The following is a 19722-nucleotide window of genomic DNA, read 5'->3' as shown; positions in this document are numbered from 1 at the left end:
AGGTTCTAGTCCCCACTCGGACATGGAAACCCACTGGGTGACTTTGGGCCAGTCTCAGACTCTCAGGGTTGTTGTGAGGATAAAATGGAGAGTAGGAGGATTATGTACACTGCCTTATTTATTTATTTATTTATTTATTACATTTTTATACCGCCCAATAGCCAAAGCTCTCTGGGTGGTTCACAAAAATTAAAATCATGAAGAGCATAAAAGCAACAACCTAAAAACACAAATACAATATAAAAAGCACAACCAGAATAAAACCACACAGCAAAAATTGATATAGGTGCCTACACTGTATTCCTTCTGTCGCCAGCTGAAGACCTTTTTATTTTCTCAGTATTTTAACACCTATTAACTTAAATTTAAACTTTGCTGTTTTAATTCCATGTTTGTTGTTTATTCAATAAACAACAAACATGGAATTAAAACAGCAAAGTTTAAATTTAAGTTAATAGGTGTTAAAATACTGAGAAAATAAAAAGGTCTTCAGCTGGCGACAGAAGGAATACAGTGTAGGCGCCAGCTGAACCTCTCTGGGGAGCTCGTTCCACAGCCGGGATGCCACAGCATAGAAAGCCCTCCTCCTAGTACACATCTGCCTTACTCCCTTTGGCAGGAGCTCATGGAGAAGGACCCCATGGATGATCTTACGGTCCGGGCAGGCACATATGGGAGGAGGCGTTCCTTCAAATAACCTGGCCCCAAACCATTTAGGGCTTTGAATGTTAGTACCAGCACTTTGAATCAGGCCTACCTTGGGTTACTTGCAGGAAAAAAGGCGGGATATAAATGCAATAAATAAATAAATAAATAAAGGAGTGGGCCCAGGAGAAGGGGGCATGGCCATCTGGGCAATCTTGGAAGGCTGGATTAGGACCCCAGGAGGGCTGGATTTGGCCCCTGGGTTTGATGTTCTGGACCCCTATATTACAGCCTACACATGTCCAAGTGACTCAAGCATTGCGGTTCTGTTTTCAGGCATCTACACTGCACCAGGAATTACATTCACTTGAACCTTTTCACCTCCTTTATCCTACGTGCTGTATCCATTTTCATTAAGGACTCCATGTTAACTTGGATGTACAAGACAGCCCCGCGTGAAAAGCAGTGGGACACAGTAATCTCCTATCAGGTATGGTGCTGAGGCTAAAATACTTTTCATGGCAGCTACCTTGAAACTGCAGTATATTTGTCTAAAACTTTTCATCTTCATTTGAAGGGAAAACAGTATCTAGGCATGCCTTTTTAGATTTGTATATCATTATAGGACAAAATAGGCTCCCTGGGCTAGGCGTCCAACTGTCCCATTTCCAGTTGTGAATGATATTTTTGACAAAGTGCAAATCCCTTTCAATTTCCATGATGGTAGGAAGCTTTTCATCTGCACTATGGTTTCCCTTTTGTTTTCCAATAATCCCCCCTCTCCCTCACCCTGAAATCAAAAGGCAGCAATAGATCAATTAACATAATGCCTTGTTTAAAATGGTAATGTCTTCAAGGTGTTTTAGTGTCTGTATAGAAAGTTGTCCTTTTAGCTAGCAACCAAATATCCTAACAAACCTTACTATAAATATCCCCTCAAATATCCCCCAAAACAAAAGGCCTAGGATGCCAGAAAAGTACTGCCTTGATCGATTATTATATCTGATAATCAAGTGCCCCTTGGTTAGAGGAAAGAACTATGTTACAATAAATAAATAAATGTGGGAATCCAGGCATTTCTGTTCCCTGTTTTCAGAAGAATTTATCATTATTACTAATATACTGACTGGTAACTTTGAACAATTGCTTAGATCCTGAGAACTATGAGCAGAAGGAAGCTGGAATTTCTTGTCTCTTGCCTTCTCCCCCACCCCATAAAGCCTTTAATGTGGGATGGTTCATGAGAATTATAGTGGGAACGAGGAGTTTACAGAACTGCACAGAGGCACCTTGTGTGAGCAGCCCGCCATTCGCTCAAGTTGCCTCTGGATAATTTTTGGCCCTTCCCCCTGCAGACCCTCTGGAGAGCTGGGCTGCCAAGGGAGTGGGGAACAGGAAAATTCCCTTCCTACTCATTGTTCTCACAATCCAAGCCAATATGGTTCATGTTCTTTCTGTATATGCTTATGGTGGAAGACTGCTGTCTCGAAATTCAGCTGAGAAATCTCTCTCTCTCTCTCTCTCTCTCTCTCTCTCTCTCTCTCTCTCTCTCTCTCTCTCTCTCTCTCTCTGGGATCTAGTAGAGAAGCTACCTGTTGGTGAATTTGGTTTTGGGGGAGGTTTTATTGTGTGAAGTAAAATCAACAGCCTTTAAAACTTTTTCTAATATCCTTTTTAGCCAATAAAATGCTGGGAAGATGGCATCTGTCATGTAACATGCACTTCTACTTTTTTCCCTACTTATCTTTTGCAAAACCTGCTATATTTGTGAAATTTTCTGTTTGCTCTCTTAGGAGTCGCTTAGCTGCCGCTTGATCTTTGTGATGATGCAGTATTGTGTGACTGCAAACTACTATTGGCTGTTGGTGGAAGGAATGTATCTGTATACGCTGCTAGCACTATCAGTATTTTCTGAGCAGAGAATCTTCCGGCTTTATCTTTGCATTGGCTGGGGTAAGTCAGTCACTCTCTTCCCCACTGCCTCTTCTACAAACCATTTATGTCTTTGCTTCAGTGTTCTAGAATGAATAATGAAAGGGCAAAAGGAATATTGACTTTTCCTTTTCTGTTCCTGACTTAAACACATCTTTTACATAGGAACATAGCCAGAGTTTTCACTTTTTTTTACTTCTGCGTTAGACTCTTGCTGTCCTGTGCATGAGCCTTATTGATTTCCTAACCACCAGCAATGACGATGCAAGGTTACCCTGAGCATTAGCATTATTAATCTCAGGGAGAGTGTGGTTCTCAGATGGGTGAAAATAATAGTCTTCCTTGTAGAGAGTAAATTCCATACTCTAGCTGTGCATTTATGTTCAAAGAGAAAATAGTGCGGAAAAAGTGTTCAGTTGAATAATAGTGAGCATGTATAAATCCTGGGCATTTGCTCCTAGCATGTCACAATATATGACTCTCCAAAAGAACATAAAGGCCTTGCAAAAACCTACAAATAAATCTCTATGAACTGTTACTAAGAAGCTCACCCATGGTGACTTGTACATGTATATTTTGTACTTGATATTTGTGAACATCACCCCAGCACCTTGTCTAATAAGTTTTATTGTTTGGGGAGGCTGCACAGGGCAGCTTGGAGCAAAAGGGTCCTGATGATAGAATGCTAGCTACTAGCACCTTGACTTGCTTAAAGTTCATGATCTGCATATCCTCTACCTAGCTACGGTGGGTTGTGGTGTGTGCCAGCTGGCCTTTTGAATATTCAAGCCACTGCAGGAGCATCATATTGTGTGAACCTGGCAAGCGTGGCTTATGTAAGGGTTAAACAACCCTCGTATAACCCTAAAACAGCCCTTTGCATAACCCTAACATAAGCCACCTTGCCATAAGTCACAGTGCCCACCCGCTGTGGCCTGAATATTCAAAAGGGTGGCCAGCATGTGATGCAACCCATGGCAAACTGGCCCACAGAGTCGCTTTATTGTGCTAACCTAAGAAGTCTCCTGGGGTTTGCTGCTTGTTCCTTATTATACTCTCATGTGTTCCCATGCTTCCAAGCCTTGAGTTTTCCTCTTTTGCTCGTGCTACCTTGTTTATTGTAGTAAAGAAATACCCAGATAAAGCATTTAGAGAGTGTAGTAGTGCTCTCTTTGAGTTACGTGGACTCAAAGACTCTCATTTAATTAGTCAAGGCTAGTTTACATTACCAAAAATGATGTATTATTGAGCATGTCCAGAATACATGAGAAAAAAATCCAACATCTTTTGGTTTGAAACACCAATATAGTCCTTAGTTTAACATAGCAGAACCTATGCTGTGTTAAATGCCATTCAAAATGTATTTCAGGACCATGTATTTTAACATCTAAATTGCTTTGGCAGGGCTTTGCCCTTCTGTAGATTCACTTTGTATTAAGATTTTGGCAAATGTGTTTATTGGTGAAATTCATCTAAGTGATCAATTGCAAATTATTTACCTAGCTCTACCAAATGTACAGTGATATATTGATGATGAAAACATTGTGATCTATTGTAGCCAATAAACAAATATAAATAATAAAGAACTCAGATAGAAATATGTTAAGCAATTCTGCTGCAGTTTTCATAGTAATGGCAACTACACCTATATATTGTAAAATTATTCAAAGTCATACAAAGCAGAGCACTTGCGAAATGTTGTACCCGTCATAAAATTTGCCTGACATTTATCTAAATAAAAAATGTACAGAATTAGTATTCTCTTCATACCTAGACAGACTCCAAAATCTATTATAAGAAATGCAGTAGAAGCCTGTCTCTTCTTGGCTGAAATATTTCTGATTGCAGGCTCAGCTTAGCAATATTTGAAGACAATGGTTGTGATCCAGGAGGACCCTATATGCATTCTGAATAGGTGCAGTGTAGTTCTCTTCTGTGAGCTGAGAACAGCACATGAAAAGACGGATAAGTGTATGTTTAGAAAGCATGGGCTTTGAATCATGCACAATTTTGGTTTGTTTGGTCAACAAATCCTTTGTATATTGTGTGCAATTTTTGTGGACTTCTCTTATTAATGTGATAATGTTGTCAAATATGCTTTCCCAGCTCCATTTTGTAGGTTTGGAGACCTGAAGGTGGGTTATGCAAACATGAGGCTAAGGCCTGGTGACTTTGTTGAATAAAACACTGCAACATGTTTTTACTGTGTGTGTGTGTGTGTGTGTGTGTGCGCACGTGTGTGTGTGTGTGTAGTGAGATGTGTGAAGTTGCATCACACATATGCATGGTTTAAGCAGGTATATGCTAAATCTGTAATGTGTACTTGATACACTTAAACATGTAAAGTGGCTATCAAAATGGTTTTAATGTAGGAAATAGATTTTAGGCCACAGCTAGACCTAAGGTTTATCCTGGGATCATCCAGGGTTCACCCCTGCCTGAGCACTGGATCCCCTGTGTGTCACCTAGATGAACAGGTTTGACCCCTGGACGATCCAGGGATAAACCTTAGGTCTAACTATGGCCTTAGTGTCAGCTACTAGATAGGAAGGGAATACTTGTGTGCTACATAGCTTCTCCACCCATTTATATTAGCTCTGTGTGGTAGTTTCTACTCTCCTTCTCTGCCTAGTGTTCTGTGCAAACCATTCTTCTGACAGCTTCCATTCAATTTCTTGAGTATAAGCCCAAATAGATGAATTTCTGTAACTCCCACCTCCCTGCCAAACATTTCAAATGCAGGTTAATATAATCAGAATTAAGCTTGCAAATTAAGTTCACATTGGGCCTGTTCAGATGACACTTCAGGCTCTGTGGTTAGCGAAACTGTGGTTCTCTGGAGTTAGCACTAACCACAAGCCATGCTGTTGTACACAAACCTTAAGCCATGCTTAGAGCCACTACCCTGCTGCAGATTGTCCGACTGTGGTTAGTGAGTGAGCAAGGTTTAACAAAATGCATTGAACAAGACACTTTAAACCCTGCTGCTTAACCAAAAGCCTTAACCAGCAAGGTTTAAGGTATCTTCTGAACAGTCCCAGTCATAATGTATTGCACTTACAGAAATTAACTGTGTATTCTTGATGTTGCTAATATTTTGTGAGCTGTTCTTGTGAATGAGTTCTTCATGTGGAATAATAAAAAGTTACTGTGTTTGCTGACAGAGCAACTTTTTTTTTGTCATGTGTGCAATATCCTCTAGGCTGATGTTTTTGTCTAAGCAGTACATATCCGCTACAGTATTGATGAATTTCATGTAAAAGTCTTCTGGATTGGTTTAAATGTCTAGTGGTGCTAATCAGAACTAGCTGAGTAATTTATTTTGCCCTGGGTTTCTCTTCATGTTATCTCTCCTAGCTTGTTAACTAATGCAAATTACTTTCTGAATGAATTGCTTAAACAAACAACAAACCATATGTCACTTAGAAAGCTTTTATTGCTCACTGACGAATCATTATGGCTTCTAATAATAAATTTATACTTAAGTTGTACACTTTCATTCCCTCTTAAGATAATGTGGAGCATTTGGGGATATGTGCCACCCCCTCCAACTTTTAGGGATAAAAGTGATGACAAATTAAGTTGCTTTAACAGAGACTGATGTCCAGGTTATGGGATGGGTAGTAGGACAAAACATAATGGAAGACTTTCTTCATTCTTCATAAATAAATTTCTATTTTCACAACTCTGCACACCATCCATGGATACCTGTTCCAGCTCCTGAATCTTTACATATCGCCTGTCCTATATTCTTCAGGTCCCATCACTCTTTTTCACCCCCTCCCGAGCTTTCCTGTTATATTATTGCTTTATTCTGTAATGTGACTATAGTACCTAATGCAGTATGGACAGAATTAGGTTGACTTGAAACTGCACCATTCTGTAAAAGTCCAGAATAACTGCATGAACAAATTACAAAACAAATGAGGGAATCTTTAAAGCAGATATGTGGGTAATCAATTTTGATACATCTCTTACACATCTGTAGTCGAGCATTCCTTTCAGTAGGTCTTTTTCCAAAAAATGTTACATTAGAAATAAATCATTGTTTCAAAACTGTGAGAACTTCATCTGGCGCTGAATGGAGTTCTGTATTCCTTAACTAATCAAATCCATTTTTTATTGCATAATTCTCCTTAGGGTGAACTTGTAGCTTCTCATTTCTTAGGCTACGGAACACTAGCTTTTCACGGAGGTGGGGGACCTGTAAAATTGTACATTTTGGAATAATGAATTTCGGCTACTTATTATTTATTTATTTATTTAAAACATTTTTATCCAGCCCTGTAACGTTAAGATCTCAGGGCGGCATACAAAAAAAAGCATACAGTATAAAACAATAAATATACACAGCTAAAAACAAATTAAACCATGAACCAAGTTAAAACAATATGTAATTTAAATTTATTTATTTATTTATTTATTACATTTCAATACCGCCCAATAGCCGAAGCAACCAACATGTTAAAAGCACAATTACAAAATACAGTATAAAAAGCACAACCAGGATAAAACCATGCAACAAAATTGATGTAAGATTAAAATACAGAGTTAGAACAGTAAAATTTAAATTTAAGTTAAAATTAAGTGTTAAAATACTGAGTGAATAGAAAGGTCTTCAGCTGGCGACGAAAGCAGTACAGTGTGGGCGCCAGGCAGGCCTCTCTGGGGAGCTCATTCCACAACCGGGGTGCCACAGCAAAGAAAGCCCTCCTTCTAGTAGCCACCTGCCTCACTTCCTTTGGCAGGGGCTCACGGAGAAGGGCTCCTGTAGATGATCTTAAGGTCCAGGCAGGTACATATGGGAGGAGGCGTTCCTTCAAATAACCTGGCCCCAAACTGTTTAGGGCTTTAAATGTTAATACCAGCACTTTGAATCGGGCCCGGACCTGGACTGGCAGCCAATGAAGCTGGAAAAGGACTGGTGTAATGTGATCTCATAAAAGCAGTAAAAACAATTTAAACAGTTAAAACAATGTGCCATCTTAGTGAATTTAACCATTAAAGGCTTTGTTAAAAAGCCATGTTTTCACTTGGTGCTGCAATAAAATCAGCATTGGCACCAGTCGGGCCTCCAAGGGGAGGGCATTCCACAGTCAGGGTGCCACAACAGAGAAAGCCCTCTCCCTTGTCCCATAATAGCATATGTGTTGCACTGGTGGGATGTGGAGAAGGGCTCCTCCAACAGATCTCACGTCTCGGGCAGTCATATATAAGGAGAGGCGCGCCCTCAAGTATCGAGGTCTCAAGCCGTTTAGGGCTTTTAACGTCATTACCAACACCTTGAATTCTGACCGGAAGCATATAAGCAGCCAGTGCAATTCTTTTAATTAATACTTAATTCTTTTAAGTATTATGTGGTCTCTGTAAGATGTACCCACCAGCAGTCTAGCTGCTGCATTTTGCACTAGCTGCAACTTCTGAGTCATCTTCAAGGGCAGCCCCATGTAGAGTGCATTGCAGTAGTCTAATCGGGAAGTTACCAGTGCATGCACTACTGCGGCTGACCCCAAGTACTCTGTGCCACGGAGTCCACCTGGGCCTTCAGTGACAATGATGGATCTAGGAGCACTCCCAAGCTACGGCCCTGCTCCTTTAGAGGGAGTGCCACCTCATCCAGAATAGGTCGCTTATCCAATTCCCGGACTCATGAACCACCAATCCACAAAGCTTCCGTCTTATCAGGATTCAGCTTCAGTTTATTGGCCCTTATCCAGCCTGTTACAGTCTCCAGGCACTGGTCCAGCACCTTCACAGCCCCAACTGACTCCGACGACAAGGAGAAGTAGAGCTGGGTATCATCAGCATACTGATGGCACCCAACCCCCAAACCTCACCCAACAGCTTCATATAGATGTTGAACAGCATGGGGGATAGAATAGAACCATGTGGCAACCCACAGCTTAATTGCCACGGGGTGGAACAGGAATTGCCCAATACCACTCTTTGGAATAGGTCCTGCAAGTAGGAGCGGAACCACTGTAACACAGGGCCACAGTACTTAACTGAGACATATTCATTAATATTTTCCTGGTGTATATATACGTGCATATGCTCACACACACAAACTCCCCTTCCGTAACTGTGCAGGTAAAGTTAATACAGCAATATTCCCAGTGTTCTCTTGCCAAGTACTGGTGGAGAGTGTTCAGCCACTACAAAGGATTGAGTCTTAAACCCCAAACCAGACATGCACGTAATTTCAATTCAAAGCATATTTGAAGTGGTTTCCCAGAAGGGATTGAGAAAAGGCAAACTCAATGGGCTTCCTTTTTCTTGTGTTGTTGAAAACCTGAAGAGTTGAATAAACAACTTAGATGGCAAACTGTTTTTAAAGACTGGTGGGTGGTGTTACTTTATTGTGAATATTAATTAGGTTATGCTGCATACGTACTAATATGGATTTAAGTTTTCCTCTTTCATATAAAAGTCCATGGCTTTTAAACAATACACATATAAATATTCTTTACATCACTTCTGGAATGTAGTTAAAAAAATGTCCATTGGCAAAGCCAGAGAGGCAGTAAGTAGCTTGCTGCTATTGAACAAAAGTGTGAAATAAGTACTTTAAGAGAATGGAAAATATGGAAAAACTCAATTTAATGCACTGTGTTTTCATCACGTAGCCTATAGAGAGAAATTAGTATCATTTGGGGGTTTGTTTACTCCTTCCTTAGGTACCTTCACAATACAATATTATAGGCAAAAATCTATTACATAATATAAAAGAAAAAAGATGGGAGGGAAGAGGGAGAAGTAACAAATTCAGGAAGCAACTCTAACAATAAAGTGAATAATTCGTTGTGAATAATTTAGTCATCGTTAATACCCACCTACCATTTAGCTGAAGCATCTTTAAAAGCAAGCTGTCATTTGGTTTTTTACTCCATAGTTTCAGTTTTAATAGATAATAATGGAAGTATCAAGATTTTGGAACTACAGCACCAACTTAAATAATAAGACACTGAAAGGGCATTCAATTGTGTGCCCTTCAAGAGTGTTAATGTGAAGCTGCAGAACAGTTTGGACATAAGTGTGCAAAGTGTCCTCACCAGACAATGCCCTGTCATTCATGCCCATTCTGTACAAACTGGTCAAAAGTCACATACATGCATGCTTGTCTTAACATAATTGGCTGATCTGTGTTGTCCCTTTTGTTTACAGACACCATATTACCTCTTATTCATCATCATGTTTAATCATCATGTTTCATCCCCTTCTGTTTGAATAAAAGTGATAACATTTAAAATTTAAATGTTTTAAATGATTTAAATGCTTTCTCCGCTGTGACACCCTGGCTGTGGAATGAGCTCCCCAGAGAGGTCCGCCTGGTGCCTACATTGTACTCCTTTCGTCACCAGCTGAAGTCCTTTTTATTCTCTCAGTATTTTAACACTTAATTTTAACTTAAATTTAAATTTTACTGTTCTAACTCTGTATGTTAATCTTATAACAATTTTGGCTGCTTCGTGAACCGGCCAGAGAGCTTCAGCTATTGGGTGGTATAAAAATGTAATAAATAAATAAATAAATATCTCACATACATACACACACACAGTTCCTTTTTAAAAGGTAGAAATTATATTGGTATTATCCATGTTGCAGATACGACTAGTATTAGCTATCGCTGGGCAATGATGTTTTCATTGGAAGACTCTGGGCCTGTTCAGATAACATCATGGTTAGGAATGGTTCACATGACACATTAAGCCATAATGTTTAGTTCAAAATGCTTAACCACCGTAGCTTATTGTGTTGTCTGAACAGGGTCATTGAAACCTCTCAGCTGACCTGCACCAACAAGACATCACTTGAAGGCCCATCTGTAACCCCAAAAGGGTAATGGCTACCTACATATAGGGCAGATAGAACCAGCCAAATGCAGATCACACCACTCAGGATTATACCTTATTATGTAGGATACTAAAAGCTAACATAGAGACAATCTCTCATCTTAAAAGATCCCAATGGATCTATCTACATTTGTTCACTGGCAACAGGATTGCAGATGAGACTTGGCATTAATAAGTCAAATTAATACTTATTAGAGCCAATATGTCTGCCTCCACACTAATACACTGATGTGTTCAGAATTGCCAGTAACTACTCAGAAAATACACCATTTCTGTTGTAGAAATCTCACTGAAAACATTAACACAGCATGGGTCTGCAATAAAATAGGCAAACATAATGTTAGGAATTAGTAACTGGCTTGAACATAAAAAAACATTACTTTAATGCTATTATGTAAATCTATTGTGCGTGTGCCTCTAAACCAGGAGTATGTGTCTTGCATCACTCAAGGGGCACTTCGATATTTTTACCCATTCAAGAAAGCCACAGTATTTTTCTTACAATTTTAACTCAGTGGAGTGTATTCTGTTAACCCTGTTTTCTGTCTCTGGGCCATTGTGTGCTTTTTCCCCTCATACACTGTGTTATCTTTCTAAGTGTACTATAACAGTGGAGAGTGTTTTTCTGGCCTGTGGCAGTCAGCATCTGAATAGCAGGTGCGGGGGTGCACCGACATTACTGAAAATCTGTTGATGAGATGACCCTGTAAACACATAGCCTGTTCCTTATTTTTTAATTAACAAAGCATATTTATATATCTACATATCAACAAAAGAAGTTTACATGCCAAACACTCTATGAAAGCATAGTTTCTAATTAGCTGTGTAGTTTCCAAAAATTAAAGAATAAACCCTCATTTTGTTGAAAATCCTTTATATACATTTTTGCCTCCATTATGACAATATCCCAGGTGTTTGAAACCAACATTTAAACTTGGGGACATTTGGGTGTTCCATTTTGGGGCAATGCAAATCTTTGCTGCAATTAATAAGTTATGTTGCAAATTTGCTCTTAGGGGCTAATTGCTTGTACGTTACCTAACTATAAAACTTCTAGTGATCCAGGTAATCTGTCTTTTGATTAAATAGAACTTCTGTCCATGATGACATAATTTGGGAACAGCCCCACCACATATGGACATAGTTCCTTTTGATCCACAACTAAAAATGTTGAAGAAATCCTCAACAGTTTCAAATGAATTCATATTTATATGAATCTGACCTGCAGATTCTGTTGTGGCTGGCTTTTTCTGAGTCATGTGGACTTGTGGACCATTTTTTAAAAAACTGTGATGGGGGATTTACACAAGTGCAGATTTTTGCTCATGTGCATTAGTGCAAGTGTGGATTAGCACAATTGGAATGAAATTCTCATACATCCCTAAAATATTCTGATTCCATCAATGACAAAATGAAAGATGCCTGATAATCTATGAAACACAGATGGAATGGATTTAACAAAAACTATACAACCTTATCCACAACCTTTCCACCAAAGGCCCAGGCCTATTCTCATAATTTCCATTAGTTCTCCAAAGTGTATGTTACCAACATGAAATGGTAAATAAGACGCTTGAGAGAGAGGGAAAAAAACGGAGAACAAGGCTATGAACAAGACTTGGATCCTAAAATAAGTTAACTTAAGTAATCCCCCCTTCCACAGCCACATTCACTCCCTGAAAAGCCTTTTTGGGGAATCCCTCTCAAATGTTGTGGGATGGAGCAAGAGGATGTGTTACATCAGGATTCTGATTCTTCCAGGTCCCACTCATCAATCCAATTCTTTTGATTACTAAGATGAAACAAGCCACTTGTCCAAGAAGATGACAGTTTATTGATAGAAAATGGATGCAGAATATATACCTGCAAAGAAAGTTCACACTTCTTTCTAGCTAATTAAGCTCTCATTGGTAGGTGTCTATCAGTTTCCCAGCCCCATGATAGACAAAAGCTATCTCTTGAGCCACAAAAGTTCTCCAGGCTGACCGTGTACATTGCCCCCGGAAGCAAGACCGAAGCATGAAGCTTGTGGATTGGATCTTATAGACTTTTCTGCTAGATTCCTCTCTCTATCTCAGGAGCTAACAGGCTACATCTTTTCTCCCTCTCAGGATTTTAAAGCATCTAGCTTGAGAAACTAATTGCCTTTCTAGTGCCTGGTTATGAGTGAAAACCTCCCAGCTCATCTTGAGATAAAACTCTATGAGAAAAGGGTGAGATAACTATAAGAGGCCCATCTTGCTAAAGTTTGCTAAAATCTACTGACTTTGCCAAATTACACATGTCTAGTAGTAGCATTTTGGAACTCTGTGAAGTCCATATTTCTGATCACTAACAAACTCACCACAAGAGGCTCCTGGGGAAAAGGGGGATTGGACCAAATTGCTGGAGGTTCAGAACTTTTATAGGTGGAAGGAAGCCTTCCATTTGCAGAATGCTATGTTTCAAACCCACTAAACACTGTTCAAATAATCATATTTCAAGTTACCATAAAAGCAGGTAAAATAACCTGCTATATTCAGCAGGGCAAAGAAACTGAGTAGCGTTTTCCTCACTGTACTTGTCACAATGTACAAATGTGAATAGCATTAATTCCTTCTGGGTCTTTCTGGTCCCAGGCGAGTTAGATTGTAACTTGTAGATATCCAGTCACCCAATAATCTTTCCAATACATTACTTTTTAGAAATAACAAACAATGCAGAAAGAAGTTCCCTGAATGAATTGCAGAGGAAACAATTGTATCTCAGTATAGATACATAAAGAAAACAACCACAAAAGCAAGGGTTATTTATTTATTGCATTTATATACTGCCCCATAGCTGAAGCTTTTTGAGTGGTTTACAAAAGAAAGGGGTTAAAGAAAGGAGACAACAGTTATTATGTTTATTTCCTCCCCATTTGGGGGATGTCATTTCTATACATGTGTACTTATGGAAACTTGAGTTTTCAGTGGTGAAAGTCTTCTACTGTTCATTACAGCTGACATAGTGGTCAGTGTTCATTGTAAGTTCAGATGAGGCCAAAGTCTTTGGCTGTAAAAGTAACAAAGGAATAGCATTTGATAACAAAGCAAATTTGGGTGGAGAAACAAATAACGGTAAAAGAACCATTGTTTATGGCAAAACTGGACAACTTGTACCCAAAACCGCTGGAGGGCTGCAACTCCCATCACTATTGGCTATGCTGGCTAGGGCTGGTGAGAGTTGTAAGCCAAAATATTTGGAGGGCCACAAGTTGCCCATCCCTCATTTATGGATGTGGATGTGTGCATACATATATGAATATATTTTATATAAAGAAATACAGAATTCTAGATAGCAAATAGGTACATACTGTATACCCATCCTGTGTAGGCAATGCACCTACTCTTAATTAATCCCAATGGTGGCAGTGCTATCTAAAATTCTCTGAGAATGGCAGATTGTAGCTGAGTGCATTCACTTTCCCACAGGCAGTTGCTTAACTAAGGAAAATCATGATGATGATGATGATGAGGAGGAGGAGGAGGAGGAGGAGGAGGAGGAGGAGGATGCTTTTTCACATAAACCAATCAAAAGTGGCTTACAACACAAGAATAGTAAAACAAGAACCACAATATATATCAAAATAGTTCATTTCACAACGTAATACAGCAATGTAAACAATTCATTTCAATTATACTAACAAAACATTTAAATTCATTACAAAATAGATAGTAACAATCATTAAAAGACAATATCAATTGATATTATTTCATCACTGGTTAAGATGCATAAGCCAGAGTCAGATATGATAAAGCTTTTTAAAGCAAATTGATTTCCTGGATCAGAAGACATTGGAAGGGACCTCAAAGGTCATCTGTTTCAACTCTGCTATTCTAATGAATAATATAACTAATAGGAAGTTCCCCAAAAGTGCCCAGTGCAGGAAACAGTGGCCAGAGTTCTTACAGCTGTCAATATAAACACTTTATAATTTCATTCCCTCTGTTGTCTTTTGTTGCTGACAAGGGGCTAGTATAGCATGTTGGCGAACACAATAGAATTTTAAGAAAAAATTGAAAAGATCTAGGAGGGACTTTGAGGGTTTGTATAATAGAAGAAGAATGATGTAGAGATGGGCTCTTTCCATTAGCCAATTATTGCTCTACTCTTCTTGCAAGAGACTTGTCAAAGTGAAGTGTATTAAAATCTTTATTAGGATATACTGCAGTATTCACTAGTTACCAGCTCTTTAGAAGGGAACCCAGCTTTTTATGTGTGTTGCTAGTTTTTGAATCATTGCTTTTTTCTTTTCTTTTTTTAAAAGGGGATCAGAGAATAGCCCACAATACCTCACCTGTTGTTTTTCCAACTGGGGCTAGACAGTAAGATGTTAGCAAGCAAAATGTATTTTGGAAAGGACTCAAGTCCGCTCCAGGTATCCTACCAAACAATCATTCTTCATTGTTGGTCCACTTTTCACTGCCTTCAGCTTTCTGCTCAACATAAATGATGGGGCAGGTGTTAACAATATTTTTTTCTCCAGATTGATTAGACCACTGTCAAAGCAAGCTGGAGAAGAACTGGAAAACTGATCTGTACTTGACTTAATTTCATGCTTGTCATCTTATATGACATCTCTCTCAGCATCTGTCTTTTGTAGTCTACCAATATGAAGCAATATTATTCTGAAGTTGCATATCAGCCTTCCCCAATGTGGTGCCCTCCAAATGTGCTGGACTACAACTCCCAGCATTCTGGGCAATGTAGTCCAACACATCTGGAGGGCACCAGGTTGGGGAAGACTGCTGTATATCCTTCAAGGATTGCTTATTTCCTGAGACGTTTGACAGAGCTCATTTCCAGAAATGTAGCATTCAGTTAGTTGCTTTCAAGCAGCAGTCTAACTCAGCCTGTTTACACACAGTATTGTTAACCTTTTGACGACTCCAGCTCAGTTTATAGAAACACAGAAAGTTGTTCTGGCCTGGGCCACCCTTTGGAACTTACTTTAGAAAATAAGGCTATGGACTTAAAGAAAATACTGAGGGTAGAAAGAACTTGACATTAAGGTCCCAGTAGTTAATTGGTTTCAACATCAAAAAAAGTTTGTATATTATCATCATCAACATCAGTTTATTGTGCTAGCCAAAGGCCATGACAAATACATCCTTAGAAGAGCATACAACTATAAAAGTACACAATAGTTTTGAATAACCAAGAGAACCATACAGACAACCTTAACTTTACTATGACTAAAGCTCTCATTTCGCTCAGCACTCTTGAGTCTCTGTGGCAGTTTATAGCAATTTTATCTAGTTCTGTCTTCCTAATCTTTTTCACTGCCAGCGAAAACAGGGCCACTTTATGAGTGACATAACTGTTGGTATCGCTAAGGAGGAAGAGAACTGCTTCTGCTTGGGCATTCCTGCCTCCATATGTCAGCAGCGGTTTCAAGAGTCTCTCTCTTGGGTCTCTATACAGAGGGCAAGTTAACATGTAGTGTTCTATGTCTTCCACTTGTTGTTGACCAGAGATGCATAATTCGATTCGAATGGTACCTTGTGGTAGTGTCCGTCCAGCATTGCGGTTGGCATCACTTGAAATCTCAGTTCAATTAAAGCATTTCTCAGGGGCAGGTGCCTCAATTTGGACAGATAACATGCTCTATAGTGTTCTGTTTTTAGAAGAGGGAACCACCGAGAGAATTGCTCAAGATCCTGCAAGGTAGACTCCAGCAATTCATGGAGCGAGAATTGCCAGATGTACAAGCTGGGTTTAGAAAAGGCAGAGGAACTAGAGACCAAATTGCCAATATCCACTGGATAATGGAGAAAGCCAGGGAGTTCCAGAAAAAACATCTATTTCTGTTTTATCGACTATTCTAAAGCCTTTGACAGTGTGGATCATAACAAACTGTGGCAAGTTCTTGGTGGTATGGGGATACCAAGTCATCTTGTCTGCCTCCTGAGGAATCTGTATAATGAACAAGTAGCAACGGTAAGAACAGACCACGGAACAACGGACTGGTTTAATATTGGGAAAGGAGTACGGCAGGGTTGTATACTCTCACCTTACCTATTCAACTTGTATGCAGAACACATCATGCGATGTGCTGGGCTTGACGAATCCAAGGCTGGAGTTAAAATTGCAGGAAGAAACATTAACAACCTCAGATATGCAGATGACACCACTTTGATGGCTGAAAGCGAGGAGGAGCTGAGGAGCCTTATGACAAAGGTGAAAGAAGAAAGTGCAAAAGCTGGGTTGCAGTTAAACCTCAAAAAAACCAAGATTATGGCAACTAGCTTGATTGATAACTGGCAAATAGAGGGAGAAAACGTGGAGGCAGTGACAGACTTTGTATTTCTGGGCGCAAAGATTACTGCAGACGCTGACTGCAGCCAGGAAATCAGAAGACGTTTACTTCTCGGGAGGAGAGCAATGACAAATCTTGACAAAATAGTTAAGAGCAGAGACACCACACTGACAACAAAGGTCCGCATAGTTAAAGCAATGGTATTCCCCGTAGTAACCTATGGCTGCGAGAGCTGGACCATAAGGAAGGCTGAGCGAAGGAAGATAGATGCTTTTGAACTGTGGTGTTGGAGGAAAATTCTGAGAGTGCCGTGGACTGCAAGAAGATCAAACCAGTCCATACTCCAGGAAATAAAGGCAGACTGCTCACTTGAGGGAATGGTATTAAAGGCCAAACTGAAGTACTTTGGCCACATAATGAGAAGACAGGAGACCCTGGAGAAGAGGCTGATGCTAGGGAAAGTGGAAGGCAAAAGGAAGAGGGGCCGACCAAGGGCAAGATGGATGGATGATATTCTGCAGGTGACAGACTTGACCTTGGGGGAGCTAGGGGTGGCGACAGCCGACAGAAAGCTCTGGCGTGGGCTGGTCCATGAAGTCACGAAGAGTCGGAAACGACTGAACGAATAAACAACAACAATAAGTTGCAGGTCCCTCCTGGAATCTATCCAAAAACACCAATCCCTTAGTTGCTTCTTATCCATGCCTAGAGCAAACTTCAGCTCAGGGAGATGATAACTATGCAGGAGCTTTTGGAATATTGCTGTCCAATGACAGCCTAACTGATGTATTCACAACTAGGGTGCCTTGTCAGAATTCTGTGATGAAGTTTAACTGATTAAAACAAATACTAATCAACACACCCACAAATAAAAGTCAGTGTCCAATACCAAAACTGGGGGTGGGGGAAACCTGTGGCTCTCCAGATGTTGTTGGATAACAATTCCCATGATTCTTGGCCATTGGACTGATGGGAGTTTTAAGTCCAACAACATCTGAAGGGCCACAGGTCTCCTACCTGTGACCCAAACAGTCATCCTACCATTTGACATCCTTCTGAAAATAGCTTCCAAAAGGATTTCTGTTATTAATGTCATACAGAAAGCAGTCGAGTCCTTTAACTCTTTAGTGATCCACTAACAGAAGCCAAATAATAGCATATTAAATAATTACTAGTTCAAACAGCAAGCTTAAATCTGTATCTGTATCTGTTCAAATCATGAGCTGTTTTAACATTGGAATGTATTGCTTTACCTTTAGAGACTCTGTATCATAATAGCTGTTGTAATGGGTAGTCTAAATCTCAACAAATCCAGGGAAGGTGTTGGGCTGTCTCATGCCACACTTCTAGTTTTTAATCTCGTACGCATTGAAGAGGCAAAAACCACCTTGTAACTCTTCTTGATGCATCTGTGTGGCAATAGCAGAAGATGCAGTAACCAGCTTAAGGCTATCATGTTATTCTCAACATGAATTAACTTCCAAAGGTCAGTCAAAGGGCTGGATCTAGGCCGAACCAGGCAATAACTGAGGACTAAGACAAGACAACATGACTGCAAAATCTATTTCCAGGAAACCCTTAGGTGGGGCTTGAGATCAAATTACATGAGAGATAACTTTTTTTGACATTGCTATAAATCACAAATGCCAATACAAATTGCACTGAGAAGGTATTGCAAATAATTAAATTTAGAAGGATTAAATAGCCTGAGGTGGTCACCTTTTAGATTAAGAGTTTAGGACAATAAAATATACCTGTTCCCCTGTTGAGAAACTGTGCCACATTTTAAAATTATGACAAGATTATTCTGGAATAAGATGCTACCTCCTTTTGGAATATAAATCTGCCATCTCTTTTTGAGGTGGGGAATAGTTTTAAATGTTCCCCACTTTCAAGCTGTAAGAAGTTTCAGGGAAGTATTATATTTTGTTTTCCTTTTGATAATAGTGGAAATACCTTTACAAATTCACAAGTAAAACAACCACAGCCCTATGAGGAGTGCCCCTTGTTCAGGGCCCTAGCTAACCTGGCAAAGGAGCATTATACTCCTGTTTTACACATCACTGAAGGTGTGTGTGTGTGTTTGTATGTGTGTGGAATTCCTGGGCAGAGAGAAAAAGGACACTTTTTCTCACCCACACCCTGCCAAACCTTCCCTTAATGTGCTAAAAGAACGCTTACGTTCAAGTTGCCACGCTTAAGCCTGAGCATTGTACAGCTATGTTGGGGTTTGTGATGTGGAGGGTGGGAATGGGAAATGGTTCCTCTCTCTCTCTCCTTCCCTCCCTCCTAAAGCATCCCTGTGTAGTGCAGGGATGTATTTAACATCATGGCACATTCTCCTCCAGAGTACATACGGCTGCAACTCTAAACATGCTATGCTCCAATAGACAACGTGGGACTTACTTCTGAGTAAGCATGCATAGGATTCTGCTGTAAGCTGTTAGGAGTATGAGTAGGCAAATTCCCTCTTCCTCTCCGCCCCCCCCAGTCTGCAGTCTCTTCCCCCCATTTCAATTACACCTCAGCTTCCTATATTTCTGAAATCTCTTTGTCATTGTCAGCTCTATAGATTTTTAAATTTTTTTTATAAACCTTTATACTTCTGTGTAGGCAATGATATTACAGGTGACATATTGGAAGCTGTATCTGCTGACTTTGTGAACCATCAGTGAGTAACTTGTGCATCTTGTCCCATCCCACTTCAACAGTTTATACACTCAGGTATCTCTGGTAGTAAAGTATGCACGTACATGCCTGACCTGATAGATGCTTTATAATCAGATAATGGTAACTATGTATACAGTATTTAAATACAAACCACAGACTCTTAAGTCATAGATATGCTATGTTGGTCATCATCCTGACAAGAAGAGAATTATAGGGATAGCATCACAACAACAACAACAATTTCATCATTATTTTCCATTAGCTGAGGCACTCTAGGCAGGTCACAAAAAATACAAATTACAAAATTATAAAACCATTACATAATACAACATCATAAGAAAG

At 39.7% G+C, this 19722-nt stretch overlaps 1 protein-coding gene across 1 annotated transcript in view; it reads left to right on the top strand.

The window, feature by feature from the left end:
* Window positions 1–19722, top strand: part of GLP1R (glucagon like peptide 1 receptor) — a 96637-nt gene that overhangs the window by 50132 nt on the left and 26783 nt on the right. Inside the window, exons 7-8 of the mRNA XM_063125402.1 lie at window positions 982–1135; window positions 2439–2598. Coding sequence (XP_062981472.1) covers window positions 982–1135; window positions 2439–2598 — 314 coding nt within the window. The remainder of the gene's footprint in view (window positions 1–981; window positions 1136–2438; window positions 2599–19722) is intronic.

This window comes from Elgaria multicarinata, chromosome 4, assembly GCF_023053635.1.
Source record: "Elgaria multicarinata webbii isolate HBS135686 ecotype San Diego chromosome 4, rElgMul1.1.pri, whole genome shotgun sequence".
NCBI classification, from domain to species: Eukaryota; Metazoa; Chordata; class Lepidosauria; order Squamata; family Anguidae; genus Elgaria; species Elgaria multicarinata.
Note: the sequence above shows the minus strand (reverse complement) of the source record. Positions and strands in the feature narration are given on the sequence as shown.